Source organism: Athene noctua, chromosome 19, assembly GCF_965140245.1.
Source record: "Athene noctua chromosome 19, bAthNoc1.hap1.1, whole genome shotgun sequence".
In the NCBI taxonomy this organism is placed as follows: Eukaryota; Metazoa; Chordata; class Aves; order Strigiformes; family Strigidae; genus Athene; species Athene noctua.
The window spans coordinates 3505078-3519210 of record NC_134055.1 but is presented as its reverse complement, the minus strand read 5'-3'; the positions used below and the strand labels follow the sequence as shown (position 1 = coordinate 3519210).

General features: G+C 38.4%; 1 protein-coding gene across 2 annotated transcripts in view; it reads left to right on the top strand.

The window, feature by feature from the left end:
• The window catches only part of MED13 (mediator complex subunit 13), a 59707-nt gene that overhangs the window by 24399 nt on the left and 21175 nt on the right, over nucleotides 1–14133 (top strand). Inside the window, exons 4-10 of one of the 2 annotated variants that reach the window (XM_074922568.1) lie at nucleotides 3629–3774; nucleotides 4212–4262; nucleotides 4840–5037; nucleotides 5958–6152; nucleotides 7088–7250; nucleotides 7542–7652; nucleotides 9637–10320. In XM_074922568.1, the coding sequence (XP_074778669.1) occupies nucleotides 3629–3774; nucleotides 4212–4262; nucleotides 4840–5037; nucleotides 5958–6152; nucleotides 7088–7250; nucleotides 7542–7652; nucleotides 9637–10320 (1548 nt within the window). The remainder of the gene's footprint in view (nucleotides 1–3628; nucleotides 3775–4211; nucleotides 4263–4839; nucleotides 5038–5957; nucleotides 6153–7087; nucleotides 7251–7541; nucleotides 7653–9636; nucleotides 10321–14133) is intronic. The other variant, XM_074922569.1, reaches the window with a different exon arrangement.

The window sequence follows — 14133 nt, the reverse complement described above, 5'->3', positions numbered from 1 at the left end:
CGTCCCTGCAAAGAGCTTCAGTATGGTTTTGATTTTTTTTTTTTTAATTAGGATTATTCGTTGTATTTCTCGTGATTGTTTCACATGCACTCATTTTTCCTAAAGCTTTGTAACCTATTGTGACGTTAAATGTGAAGAAACAGTTTCTGAGCATGAGTAGCTAGGGAGAAATGTAATGCTATGTTTGAGGTTGTAAAGTGTTAGTTTTGTTTTTCATGTTAATCTTTCGTTTAAAGAGACTTGTTTTCAGGAGATTCTGTGTACCATGTGGAAATAGGGGTCCCTTAGCTTGAGTTTAAGGACAACCCTGTTTTGACTACGTATTTCTACTATGAAACAATATTATCCTGTTGTGGGTAAAATGAGTTTGCTGCACATCTGAAAGTCCTGAAACAAAAACCTGAGGTGGTATGCATAATCTTGTTGTTTAACACGTAAAATTTTCACTACTTCTGGCTATAAAATGATAATGTTTGGATTTTCTAGAATGTATTGTACCACAGCAGATCTGCTCTCCCTGCTGTACAAGTAATGTGCTTGCAGCTTGCATGCCAAAGCTGGTTGAATGATGTCAGTGACAACAATGCCTACTCTCTTACTTTTATTATTTTGTTGGAAACTTCTTCCCTGCTGAGTGGGGGGAGAAAAGAGTTCTAATATGGGGGTTTTTTTTTGTTTGGTGGTGTGGGTTTTTTTTTTCTTGGCTTTTGCATTATGACCTTGAATTTTCCTTGCTACTTCTTAGGACTAGTTTTGCAGTGTAATGAATTGAAATGCTTCTGTTATCATGCTGATGCTTCTCTTTGTCTTGGTTTATTTGAATTCCATCAGATTATGCTACAATTGTCTGCCCTTTATTTGTGTAATAATGTGGTGTTTACAAGGGACATAGCTTAATTGCATTTAGTGTATTTAAAGAATATGTGCTTTTATTTTTAAGCTTTGCCTCACTTGCACTAAGCTTCTAAATTGTTATCTGTCACTCAACCAAGAACGCTATCCAATCTTGCACCTCAAACCATCCAGTATGATTTTAAAATTCAATTTGAAAATTAGTCTTCAACTATTTGCGTAAGGATTAAAGTTTAATCAGATTTCCATATAGGAATTCAGTGGTGTTCGCTAACCATGTGACTTCACTTGAACTTGAAAACATCAACAAGATGCTTAGCTCCGTCATCATGGCATTTTGGAAATGAACTTTACTGGGATTCCTGAGCAGTATTTCCTCTGCAGGGTGTATTGTGTCCAGAGCTGCATTACTGAAGCAGTTGTGCTACATAGTTATCAAAGAACAGTGATAATTCACTCCTGTGTCTGGATCCTGCCTTTTTTGTTCCTAAAACACAATTAAAATTGAACAGTGGATCAGCACACCACTGCAGACTTGATGCACCATGAAAATTTGTTGAGCTTCAGTCAGGGCCAGCCACTTAGAGCAGCTCCTTGTTGAGTTCACTTCATGGCTTGCTCTAAGTTACTGTAATAAATGTGCTGCATTTCCTGTTCCTCCTTGAACGGTTTGTGGGTTCTCTCATCCTTGAAGCATTTTAGGTCCTTAATTTTAAATCTGCTAGTAGGCAAAGCCATGTATTTAATGCTGTAGCCTTCTTCCCATTGTAGTGACTACCCCGGTGGCTGCTCTTTGAGTCTTTGGGGTGAGACTCAGTCAACCGATTTATCTCCATTTTCATAGACTGAGTGGACTGTGCCAATTCCAGAAACGTGTTTTTTTTTTTTTTCCTTACTGTTTACTGTCCCACCATCTACCTGCTGGTGGAGGAAAGAAACGTCTTGGAAATGACCCTAAAGGTGTATCCAATAATGGCACCGGTGGAGATTGCATTTCAATAGGGTTGCTCAGATGCTTGAAGTCTGTTAGTTCTTCATGCCCTGGAGATCTGTTTGTATCTCTTCTAGGAGCGTAAAACTTGCTTTGTGTTCTTGTGCTGTAGACTAAGAAATGCAAGCGTTTCATGAGGTCAGAGCACAGGCACCAGCCTGGGTGTTAGTTGATGGGGTTTAAATTTGTTCTGGGGAGAAGCAGTGGTGGTGTGTTCTTTTTAGGCTACAGTAGTTCATGGACTGTCTTTTCCATTTCACCTTGCAAGAAATGCACTAATATCTGCTATTTTGACTCAATTTAGTCTGTTTCCCATCATTTGTTTCTTTTTTTTTTCTCTCTCCTGGAGACTGAGCAGATGCTTGATGCTACCCTCCTTACAGAGAAGGATTTATTTTCTGTTCAGTAGTTTATGAAGTACTTTTAAAGTTCTTCTTGACTTTCATTCTTCTATTACTGAGATGGTGGACCTAATTTAATGTCCAATGTGAATAGCATCTTCTTGCTTTTAAACATCTGTTCTTTTCCTATGGGAGTGTATTAGTCTGGCAGACACTTGAGATAACTTGTAGCTGATATAACTGAAAATTTCTGTGCCTGTACAACAACTTCTTGAGAAAGGAAAAAAAAGTTTTTTGAGATGGAACTGGGTATGAAGATGTACTACTTCTGCAGCATCCTGGCAGGGATCTGCTTTTTTTTCCTTCCTGCTCTATTCCTGCCTTTTAATTAAAATTGGTAAAATATATTTCGCATAAACCACTGAATTGATTTGGATGCAACATAAAATATTTTGATAGTTATACTTGCAGGGGGTTATCTGTATTTTTGTAATGAAATAACAGCAGACGTGAAAAAATTGGGAATTCTCTGAAGCATGATCTTGGGAGGTAGAAGATTTCATGGAGTTGCTAACTCTACAGCAGTGTGAAAATAGCATTTAATTCAGAGTTACGTGAAGGATGTATGTTTATTGTTGGGGTGTCTTTTGCTGTACAGGACTGTTTATTTTTTTCTAAAACACTCTGGACTGAGAGAAGCTATCAATGAAGCATCTGATATTAAATATGATACTTGCTTTAATGACTTTAACAATGGCTTAAGCTTTGGGTTTGTGTTTTTTTTTAATTGATTTTATCTTCCCTTCTGTGTGTAGGTATGGGATTTCATTTTTAGTTACTGATTGTCTTCAAGAGCATTGAAGATAAGATTCAATTTAAAAAACCCCAAACCTAAAACCAGCATTTCTCAAAGCTGTTACCATTCTTCTTCCTGCTTTTAAATAAGTGACTTGTTGGCTAATATTAAATAGAAACCTTAAACCAGAATTTCTGCTTAATGGGTCTGTGACAGGAGAACCTAGATATGATCTAATTAAAATTAGTATATGTTCAGAAACATTTTTATAGGTTGTAAACCAATATATAAGATGTAAAATGATTAAGTTATAATTTTTTGTCTTGCAAAAAATGTGTTTTAAATTTCCTCCAGACCTCAAAATATGAAGTGTCAGTCAAAAGAGACAGAAAACTTAGTGCCTGTTGTTTTCTAACTGATCTTTGGTTTTAATGCTGGAATGTAGATGCTCCAAGGCAACATGTATTTAGCATTTTCTTGTTATTTAGATGGAAGGGATTTTTGGTTACTTCATTAGTGAATATTTTGGGAGGAAGTGCCTTCAAACTAGTGAGAAAGCCATCAACTTATTTTAAGTTCTATACTTAAATTTGTTTTTTTCCTTCTCTCTCTTCCACCCCCTCCACCCTCCACACTTCTTTTTCCCAGCGAGCACTTGTCCTGCTCATTCACCTTCTTCTTACATGGAGATAGCAATGTTTGCACCAGTGTGGAAATCAGCCAGCATCAACCCGTGTACCTGCTCAGTGAAGAACACCTCACTCTCGCCCAGCAGTCTAACAGCCCTTTTCAAGGTAGGTTTTTCCAGTCAGTAGTGAGTATTAAAATGAATCAGTCCTTTGAGTTGCTCAGAATGAGGACTCCTGGCAAAGACTGGAAGTGGGAGCGGAGGCGATACCTGTTTTGTATTGATTACGTGTGCTCCCCACATGTCCCCTGTCTTGATATAGTCAGAAGCCAGTTGGTGTCTCAGCTCTTCTGCAGGTGGATATTTTCCATTTTCATCTCTTGGCACGTAGCCAAATAATTTGTTTTCATGACACAATGTAAGTGCTGTCCTATTGGTGACTTAAATATTTTGCTTGTTCAACAAGCTTTATAACCACCACATATCTTTATTGGCTCTTCTTTTAGAAATCCATTTCTGACTCAACATACTTAACCTATTCACTCCCTTACCCCTTTTTTTATTTGGCTTTTTCTTGCCTGGAAATTCCTTTGGTTCCACCAGCAGATGCAGGCTATGCTCTGGAAGACAAAGGAGTGATGGGGCCTGAGTCTGGTTAGTTCACTGTCTTAGACATATGTGTGTTGGCTACAGAATTCAGTTCTCCTGCATGACCACACGCTGCCCTTCTTTATTAATGCTCAGTGTCCAAACTTGCTTTTTTTTGAATGCAATTTAACAGCAGCTGTGCTTTCCTAATATGGACAAGACTAAACAAGAAACAGATTACTTCCCTGTATATACATTGTTGTTTTAACTGTACCAAGCACAAGGAAGGGATGAGGAAACACCTCAATTCTGTCAGAATTTGAAGTAGTGTGTCTTTATCCTACCTGTATGTTAGAGACTCCCTTGCTAGCCAAGATGAAAACTTGCTTGTTGCTTGTTTAAGTAGATTAATTTGTAGTTGTTATTGTGGTACCTTGATTCTTACAGTACACATCCGTTTAACAGTGTGTACCTATTACCAACAACTTGGGCAGTGTAGTAAAATGGGGTTGGGGTGCATTCAGACTTACCGATGGTAAGTTGTTTATTTGATGTGGCTGAAATAACAGTAATCCCGTTTGAGTGGGGAAGAGTGAATTTTGGTTAGATATAATCTCCAACGTATTTTTATTTATCTTTTTAGTTATTCTGAGTCCCTTTGGATTAAATGGCACGCTCACAGGGCAGTCATTCAAGCTTTCTGATTCATCGACAAAAAAGCTTATTGGTGAATGGAAACAATTCTATCCTGTCACATCTAACTTGAAGGAGGGATCTGAGGAAAAACAAGAAGAAATGGACTGGGAGGATGATTCTTTAGCTGCTGTTGAAGTCCTTGTTGGTGAGTGCTCTGAATACCTTTTAATTACTGAAATAAACTGGCCCATTAGGTCTGCAAAATTCTGAATGAAAAAGTTGACCCCGTTTTACTCTTTTTGCAACTGCTGTGGGTCTTTTTTTCTTTTTCTGTTTAATGCTTAGCTCTATCTAAAAGGAGTTGCTGCTTAAAGTGGGTTTTGCCGACCTATTAGTAGGAGGTGTTTGTCTTGATGTGCCCTGAGAAGCAAGATTGTTTTTAAAATAAATTAAAAAAACCCAATAATCAAAAAAACCCCTAGACTCTGACTGACATCTGAGATGCATCAAAAGCACGTTGTACTGTTGCAGATTCTGTGCAAATTCAAACGGAACAGATGTGCCTTTCAGGGATGTCTTCAAAACCACAGTTCTGGAGAACTTAATGTACTCGGGCACTGCATTTATCTGCTACTGTTCCTAAAATCTAAGCCCCTGGGACGCAGCAGTTTGTTCCTCTGCTGTGGGCTATTGACCTTTGATTAGCCAGCTAATGTAATCATATCTCCGTAACGAGTGTTACAAGCTTGTATTGTGGTGATGGCTGGAGACCCTCATGGTGGTGGGGAGGGGAATATTGTCAGTTTTACGTGATACTAAAAAGTATGTTCTCAGTTTTCTATATAAGACAAAATGATAGAAGCAAGTGGTAGCATGAAGATGCCAGGGCTGTCTCTACCTGCATATACAAACCCCTTTTTATTCATTCACCCAGATCTTCTGTATAAAACAAATCATAAACTAAAGATGAGGGGGACAACAGAGGCTTTTTGTCCAAGGATAATGCTTTAGTAGGTGGAAAGAGTAGGTAAACTTGTGAGTGACTAGTAAACTGATCCATTTGTTGATTGCTTTAAATGTAAGTTTTTGGTAAACAACTGTAAAATTGACTTGCTCTTTTCTCAGCTGGTGTGCGAATGGTGTACCCGGCGTGCTTCGTTCTGGTTCCTCAGACAGACATCCCTGCTCCTAGTACTGTAGGGGCATCTCACTGTTCAACTACTTGCTTGGGTGTCCACCAAGTGCCTGCTTCCACAAGAGATCCTGCCATGTCTTCAGTCACTCTGACTCCACCGACATCCCCAGAGGAAGTTCAAACAGGTATAATAAAATCCAGCTTTTGCATGTGGGAAGTCATTTTGGTGGCTTCTCCTTTAAATCTGGCAGTGTTTGGAAAGGATTCGGATGTTCTCTGGACGACTGACTTGTTACCGAAAATCACATTTCTTTAGTCTGTTGTAGTAAAGCCAGTTTTTATTGTGGGCTAAACTGACTCCAGCACTCTTTTAAGTTGGTGAAATGAGGACTGCTTTTGTACCTGATGTTATCTATACTTTAAATTTCCATGGTCAAGTTTTTGGTTTGGTTTTTGGGGTTTGTTTTTATTTTTCCCTGCTCTGTGTGTGTCTGTGTGCATGTATGCATTCTGGCATTCATTGTGCATCTCAGTCATCAGTGAGCAAGGTGATGTTTTCAAAAGCCTTTTTCACAGTCCAAGGAAGATTCTTTGTAGTTAAGTTTCCAGTAAGGCTGTGTGCGTGTGAGTAGTGGTTGTGGTAAACTGCTTTAAGTCAAAGCATGTAAAGCCACCTGATAGTGCCAGGTGGCTTTACATACAGCTCTTCTTGTGCAGAAGAGGTTTTGTTTTTTTCCCCCAAGGCCTTCTGTTAATTAGTTTGGTTTATTTTTTTTTTTTTTTTAAAAAAAAAGACTGTTAAATTTGCTAACAGGTAGTTTTGTTCAAGTTATTTTCTTTTTCAGATCTGAAGTTTCTTGGAAGGAAAGGAATAGCCAGCCCAGCTATAACATAAACGTATATGGTGCTTTTTTCTTTTTTCCTTGTGAGAGGGAACCATGTTATAACAATCAGCTACCATACCTAAATTTTCGATTTTTTTTTTTTAAATTTCCTGACATTGAGTTAAGAAGATACTTTTCTTTTCAAGATGTTCCTGTGGTGGTTGTATTGGGGTAATAGTGGTTGTGAGTGTATTGCCTCATTACCTAAAACTGTTTCCTCTGGTGCTGCTTTTCAGTTGATGCTCAGTCTGCCCAGAAATGGGTGAAGTTTTCTTCAGTTTCTGATGGATTTATCTCTGACAGTACTAGCCATCATGGTGGCAAAATACCTAGGAAGCTAGCCAATCAAGTGGTGGACAGAGTTTGGCAAGAATGCAATATGAACAGAGCACAGAACAAGTACGTACTCACTTTGTCAAGCAAAACCCCCCATGGTATCTTGTGTATTTGTTGCAGAAAGGAGTTCTGTTAAAGATGCTGTGACTGCTAGTAGAAGGTACTTTACTCTTAGTAATAAAACATTTTAAGGAAGTTAATTTTTTCCTAACTAATACCTTTAGTTCTCAGTTTGTGTTACTAAAAGGCTACTTACAATCCATTGAATCCTGCGTCACAAAACTGCTCTTGAGGTTTGACAGAAGGGAAGAACATATGTTGATCTCAAATAACTCTTCTGATATTGAATCATAGGAGGAAGTATTCTGCTACATCAAATGGCTTGTGTGATGAAGAGATACCTGACAAGGTAGCATCCTGGGATTTTGTTGAAGCCACGCAGAGGACAAATTGCAATTGTTCAAGGTATAGTACTTGGCAAACCTGCAGCCCAACAACGTACATTGAGATTGAAGTGCTCAGGAGAGGACTCGTGATGACTCCTTTAGGAGTAATTAAGCGATAGCTGCTTGTAGGAAAGCTGTAACAAAATTTGTATCTCATATCCTAAATGTCATTGCAGGTCTTGAAACTCTGCCCAATAAGATAATTCAGGTGAATCATCTGAGTGGACCTACTGGCAGTTCAGTGACAATTCATGAGTCTTGGCCTGTATATGGGTAGAAACAACCTCATGGGCAATTTTCTTGGGCTGCAATGGAAAGGGAATGCCTGTTTATTAGGAATTATTTAAGAACTGAGAACTCTTTCTGAAGGGTTGTGGCATCAGCCTTGAAGGAAGAGAGCTGTTCATCAACAGGAAGATGATTGTAGCATTGTGTCTTGATGAATATAAAACACCCCCACCCAAACCTGCTTTACTTTTGGAGAAATGCAGCATTCCATGGGTATTTGTATATGAAACTGTTTTTCTGAGAGTTGATTGCCAGTATATGGTTTTTCTATTAGCTGAGGAAAAAAAAAAAGGACCGAAACACAGGGCGAAAGTCTGGATTTAACTTCCAGTTTTTGTTATGACTTTTGTTTTGAAACCATGCAATGACACAGACTGTTAATACAGTTTAAAATAAATGGAAACATTAATTTCAGGGAATTCTCTATTTCTGTACTTACGGCAGAATACCAATCTTCAGGTGTCTGGAGTGTTGCAAAGGTTTAAATGCTTTCTCTGGTTTAAATGTTACCATGATTACCTTGCAATTAATACTGGAATAGTAAAAAAAAAAAAAAAAAGTCTGAAGGATGTAGCATTTTGAAAGAAATTCATTTTTTCCTCCTTTATTGAAATGGTTGGTTTAAGTTCTGTGGAAATACCTGTCCTGAGAAGAGCTGGGAGATGGAGGAGGATTAAATATTCTGTTAAAGGAGAATTTAAATAGGACAGCACTAGTTAAGAGAAAACAAGCAATTAACTAAGTGAGGTGGGTATTAGAAATATGCAGTTGCCTGAAGAGGAAATTGCAGGCTTAAAACCCTTTTATTGTTTTCTGTATTTTGAAATCGAAGCGGTGAAAAATGTGTATGTGTATGAGAGTTTAAATTAAAGATACATTTTGATACATCTTACCCTTTATTCCTGCCTAATCCTGGTTTTTAATTCAAGTTGCATGCTGCTTCACTTTTCTAATGGAAGAGTGACAAAGAACACCCAGGCAGGATGTACATGCAGTTCAATAGCTTCATCATAAACATTTCATTCTAGACTTTGGTATTTCATGTCTCTCATTCTGTCAGATGATCTAGAAAGTTGGCATCTCAGACTTCAAGGTGAAATGTTTAAGCTCAAATGCATTTATACTGGAAAAAAGCTAACTCTTAATGCCGTCAAGACATTGAGGTTTTCTTCCACACTTGCTAAATTTGTAGGTAAATAGCTACAAAAGCTTCGAAATAGCTTTTGTAGGACTGAGCTCAGTTTCTAGATTCTTGATGTTAATTTTCCACTCCTTAACCTGTAGAGACTTGGACAGTGCTATTGGTTAGTATTGATGCTTGAATTCAAGAAGTCACTTGCTAATTCATATTTTGTTCTACTGATTCATCAGTGTTGGCAGAAGTTAAAAGTGACGACGTGTTCATGTGACTATTTTTGTTAAAAACGGTTACAAAATCCTGTCTTCAGTTATGAGGATTATGTGTGTCTTTAGCTTATAGGACAGCTTTTCCAGTTTCTTGAAATGGTGTTCTAAAATCTTGCAGTGCTACTCGAGTCGTTGAAACTAAGTTATGGTCAGGAAGAGGCAGCTTCACTTCGGAGTGGTATCAATTTCAGACTTCTATAATGGGCTGTTTAATGGCTTAGAAGTGGGTTCTTATCTAGTGAAAAAGGACCTGATAGGCATATTTGAAAGATTAATGTGAAGTATTTTCCCCTATATTAATTCTGCAGGCACAAAAATCTCAAACCAAGAAATTCAGGTCAACAGGGGCAGGCACCACCTGTGGGCCAACAACAGCAAGTAGCTCCAAAGCACAAGACAAATGAGAAGCAAGACAAAGGGGATAAGCCACAGAAACGCCCTTTGACTCCTTTTCATCATCGTGTATCTATCAGTGATGATGTTGCCATGGAGGCGGATTCGGCGAGTCAGAGGCTTGTGATGACTGCGCCAGACAGTCAAGTGAGATTTTCAAATATCCGAACTAATGATGTAGCAAAGACTCCTCAGATGCATAATGCTGAAATGGCAAGTTCACCTCAGCCACCACCACTTAGTCCTCACCCGTGTGACGTAGTTGATGAAGGAGTAGCTAAAGCTCCTTCTACTCCTCAGAGTCAACACTTCTACCAGATGCCAACACCAGACCCCTTGGTTCCCACAAAAACAATGGAAGACAGACTTGATGGCTTGTCTCAGCCTTTTCCAGCTCAATTTCCTGAAGTTATAGAGCCTACAATGTATGTTGGTACTGCAGTGAATTTGGAGGAAGATGAAGCTGATACTACTTGGAAGTATTATAAAGTTCCAAAGAAAAAGGATGTGGAATTCCTACCACCTCAGCTTCCAAATGATAAGTTGAGAGATGATCCAGTAATACCTGCTGGACAGGAAAATGTAACATCAGTTACAGAGTAAGTAGTGCTTAATACTGTAGTAATAATGTGAGAAAGTGAGGTAGCTGAAAGGCCAAAGGCAGTAATTTCTCGTTATAAGCAAGCTTGTCACTAAAGCATGGTGTTGTTCTCATCAGCTCGAGCAGTAGTGCTGTGTGAGCATAACTATCTGTGCTGCTCGCATACAAGAAGGTAATACTTGTGAAATGTGAGCATGAAGCACAGTTAAATATGTAGTAAGTCTTTCAAGCTTTTTCTCTTTAGAACTCTGGACTTAGAAAATGGCCATGAAGTTTATTTTTCTTTTAATTTCTAACCACATTATGTCTGTTTGGGACTTAGTGTCCCCTCTGTCCCGTGTGTGTTTGTCCCCAGAAAACCAAACCAAATCAGAAACTCTCTTATTTTAATACTTGGATGGTCTCAGCTGCAGGTTTATCCTGTTAAAGTTTCTTCTATCTCAGTCCTGCTCTTTATTCAAAGAGCTCTTGGATTTTGAAAGCTAGAATTTAAATGACTGATGGGAACAATGAGGAAAACTAATCTGCTTTTCTGGAAGATGTTAACTTTAATGTAAGCTGCAACTGCCTTCTAATATCAGAAATTTCTCTTTGGGATAAATAACATAAATTGGTGTTCTTGTGCATGGTGCCTCCTCTGTGGTGTTTGTTCAAAAGGCTTAAAGATTTGAGGTTATCATTCAAAGAAAACAAGTGACTGGTGTGTTTACTGTTACTGCTCTTGGACCTCAGGTCATATGGGAAACCCTCATTCATTAAACAAAGCTTGTCTGACTTGAAGAAATATTGTGATAGACTAGATCATTGTTAGAGCCTCAGCCTTGGAACTACAGGAAATACATTTGAGAATATTTAAAATTGAATAAAATAAATAGCATAAGCAAATATTGTCTTGAAATCAAGTATGTGTCATCTATAGTTATTTTAAAATGGGGTTTTGTTGAATAAATAGAATTTATTTCTGAAAGCTTGTGTTATCTCGCACCAGGTTTTAAAATGGTCTGCTCTGCTGGTATCTGTTCCAATCAGGATAAAGAAATTGGTCATTTTTTGATCCTGCCTGTTTTAATAAATGATGGAGCTTCGAGGCAATGGAGGAAGAGAATAACGCTAGTGGTTTTCATATTAAAACTTACATTTGAGCTCTGTTTTACTGCAGAATGAATTCACGTAGATTTTCTTTACCAATTAAAGCAAAACCAAACTCCCCCACAAAAGACCATCACCACCAAAAAATTCACCAAACCAAAAAAAAGACCTCCTAGAAACAAAAAACCTGAAACAAACCCACTTGGCCTTCTGGGTTGTCTCCTTTGCTGTTGTACTGCGTAAGAAATTCTTCCTGTCAACCATCTTTTACAGCACTTCCTTTGAGGCCATGCTGCAGGAAAAGGATGGTAATGGGAAGCAAGAGGTGCTGACAGGGCTTGCTAATACCAGTCTAAAGTTAACACGAGTGGGACCTGGATGCAGAGGTGACAAACTTTGGCTTAGGGTTGTGATTGAGGGATTAAAAAAATGCATCTTGAATGCCCCCAGAGTTGCCTCTGTCAGCTCACTTGCTGTTGATTATTTTTGCTCCAAAATTATTTTTTAACTCTTGTGAAAGGAGGCTCTTAATATGAGCGGTATTAAATTAAATTGAGGGGTTTTTTTCCTCCTTGTTTTTGTTGTGTTAGGAGGTAGTGTACTTAATTTGTAGTAGAAGAGTTGAAGCAGCTACTTACAAGACTGAAATTTCAGTGTTGATTTTCTGTTTCGCTGCTGGCAGTGGAAAGCCACTGATGGCAGTCACATTGACTTTGCTGCGTAGGAAAGCTGTGAGAAGTAGTAAATATGCTGTAGCTGTTGGTCTGTTCTTGTACGCGTTTTCTTAGCCATATCTTTTGTGTTCGCTGTTTAAGAGTTTACATTAGCTAATGCATGTCTCGACTCTTTCAAGATGTGCATTTGTAGGATTTTTAGTGCGTTTTTTTGCCTTGAATTCATTTCAGCCGACCAGACAGTGGAAGATATGCTCTATTTCAAAACTTTATTTTTTTTCTGTTCAAGACATAGTCTTTCCTTGTATGGCTTCTAGGTTGATGTAACAACTTGCTGAACATACTTTTTTTTCCCCAGAGTATCTGGCTATTAACTTCTCTTCCTCTGTGGTGGTCAAAAATACTGGAAACTGCTGCTTGCTTTTGCTATGTGTTTTTCTTGATGTTTAATTCTTTGATCTTAGAAAGTCATTCCCTTCTTTTTTTTTTTTTTTTTTTTTTTTCCCCCCCCGATGGTAATTTTTGTAGGATTTAGAAAAGAGGAAATTCTCAACTCCATTGAGTGCTGCTCCAGACATTAATGCCGAGGTGTTTGACATAAAGCCACACCCATTGCCCTGTTGTCTGGGGCAGTTGTGCTGTGATGGTCCTGCCTAAACCCAAGATTTTATTGAGCATGGATGGGTTTGACAGTGTTGTTGGCTGTGAGGTGTTTCTTTGGAAAGCTTATTTCTAGGAAATCTTTTGACAAAGTAAAACTGTTTCCGTGTCCTTTCTCATACCACGTAGTTGACAGGGATGTACAAGGCAGCAAGGAGGACTCCCAGGAATCACTGTGGCTTTTTGTGTGCAGAATTTTCAGGTTCATCTCTTTTGATTTGTTCTGTGTCACACTTTTCTTAATGGCCTCTCAGAGGAGGAACATGAGCCTATCTTATTGTAAACTCCAGGTTAGTGTCTGCATCTAGGCTGTCAAAACCAAGCCCTACTAATTGTGAGACACATTCATTTCTTATGGGATAGCATTTCTGTTTGGGTAGAGGCTTGAGAAGGGGAAGAATAGATATGTTGGAGACTGTGCTGGGACTCGAGTTATCCCTCTGTAACCTTCATCCTTGCAAGGTCCCTTTTTCTTTTAATGCATGAGACTTCTGTAAATGCTTCTCGCTGGTCATTCTGTTGCTGTTTGGGAGGAATGGGGTTCTTGGAGCAAGAAGAAATTGTGTACCTACATTAGTCTGACACTCTGAAGTACATATCTTGTTTGAAGAGATACCTTCCTCTCATGGTGCCTTTTGTACGCCAGGATATGTAAAATGAAGCTTATTTAGGGGCAGAAGGTAGGAGGGGCATATGTGTAGTTAATAATCATAACATCGTTTTCTGCTTGCCAGTATCTTTTTGCTGGTGCAGTTTTATATCTGTGAAAGTAATAACCCTGATAAGAAAACTTAATTTCTGTGTACTTACCAACTCCATTTTTGGCTCCAAATATTAAGAAAAGAAAAAAATGCTGACAAAGGCAAATGTGTGTTTATTATTCTCATTAGTAAATTAGATATTGGTGTGTTGCAAGCTTCATTTGTATTGATAGAAGTGATATAAATAACTACTGAACACTGTGGCATTTGTGTGCGTTAGCAGTGGTTATTGCTTGGGCATTTTGGATAGCCAGGCTTTGTGTACATCAGTGTTGGGGTGTGTGTTGTGTTAGACACAGCCAGGTATTGGGAGGGTTGGCAAATTTTTTACATTTAAATGAATTACATGTTCTGGAAGTAGATTCTTAAAATACGCAGAACTGAGGTTTAATCACTTCTTTCTGATCATTTGTTTGGACGTGGCTGGGGAATGGCAATGAGTAATTTTTTTTTAACTGGTGAGTTTCTTTTAGTGATATAGATGCTTAATACATTAGTAATTTATATCAAATGACAGCTACTACCTGGGATAAATTACTAATCTTTATCTGAATTGACAGGGCTTGAGGAGAGATGGGCAGAATGAATCACGCTGCTGTATCTGGTGTGTGTGTAAGGAGGTTATAT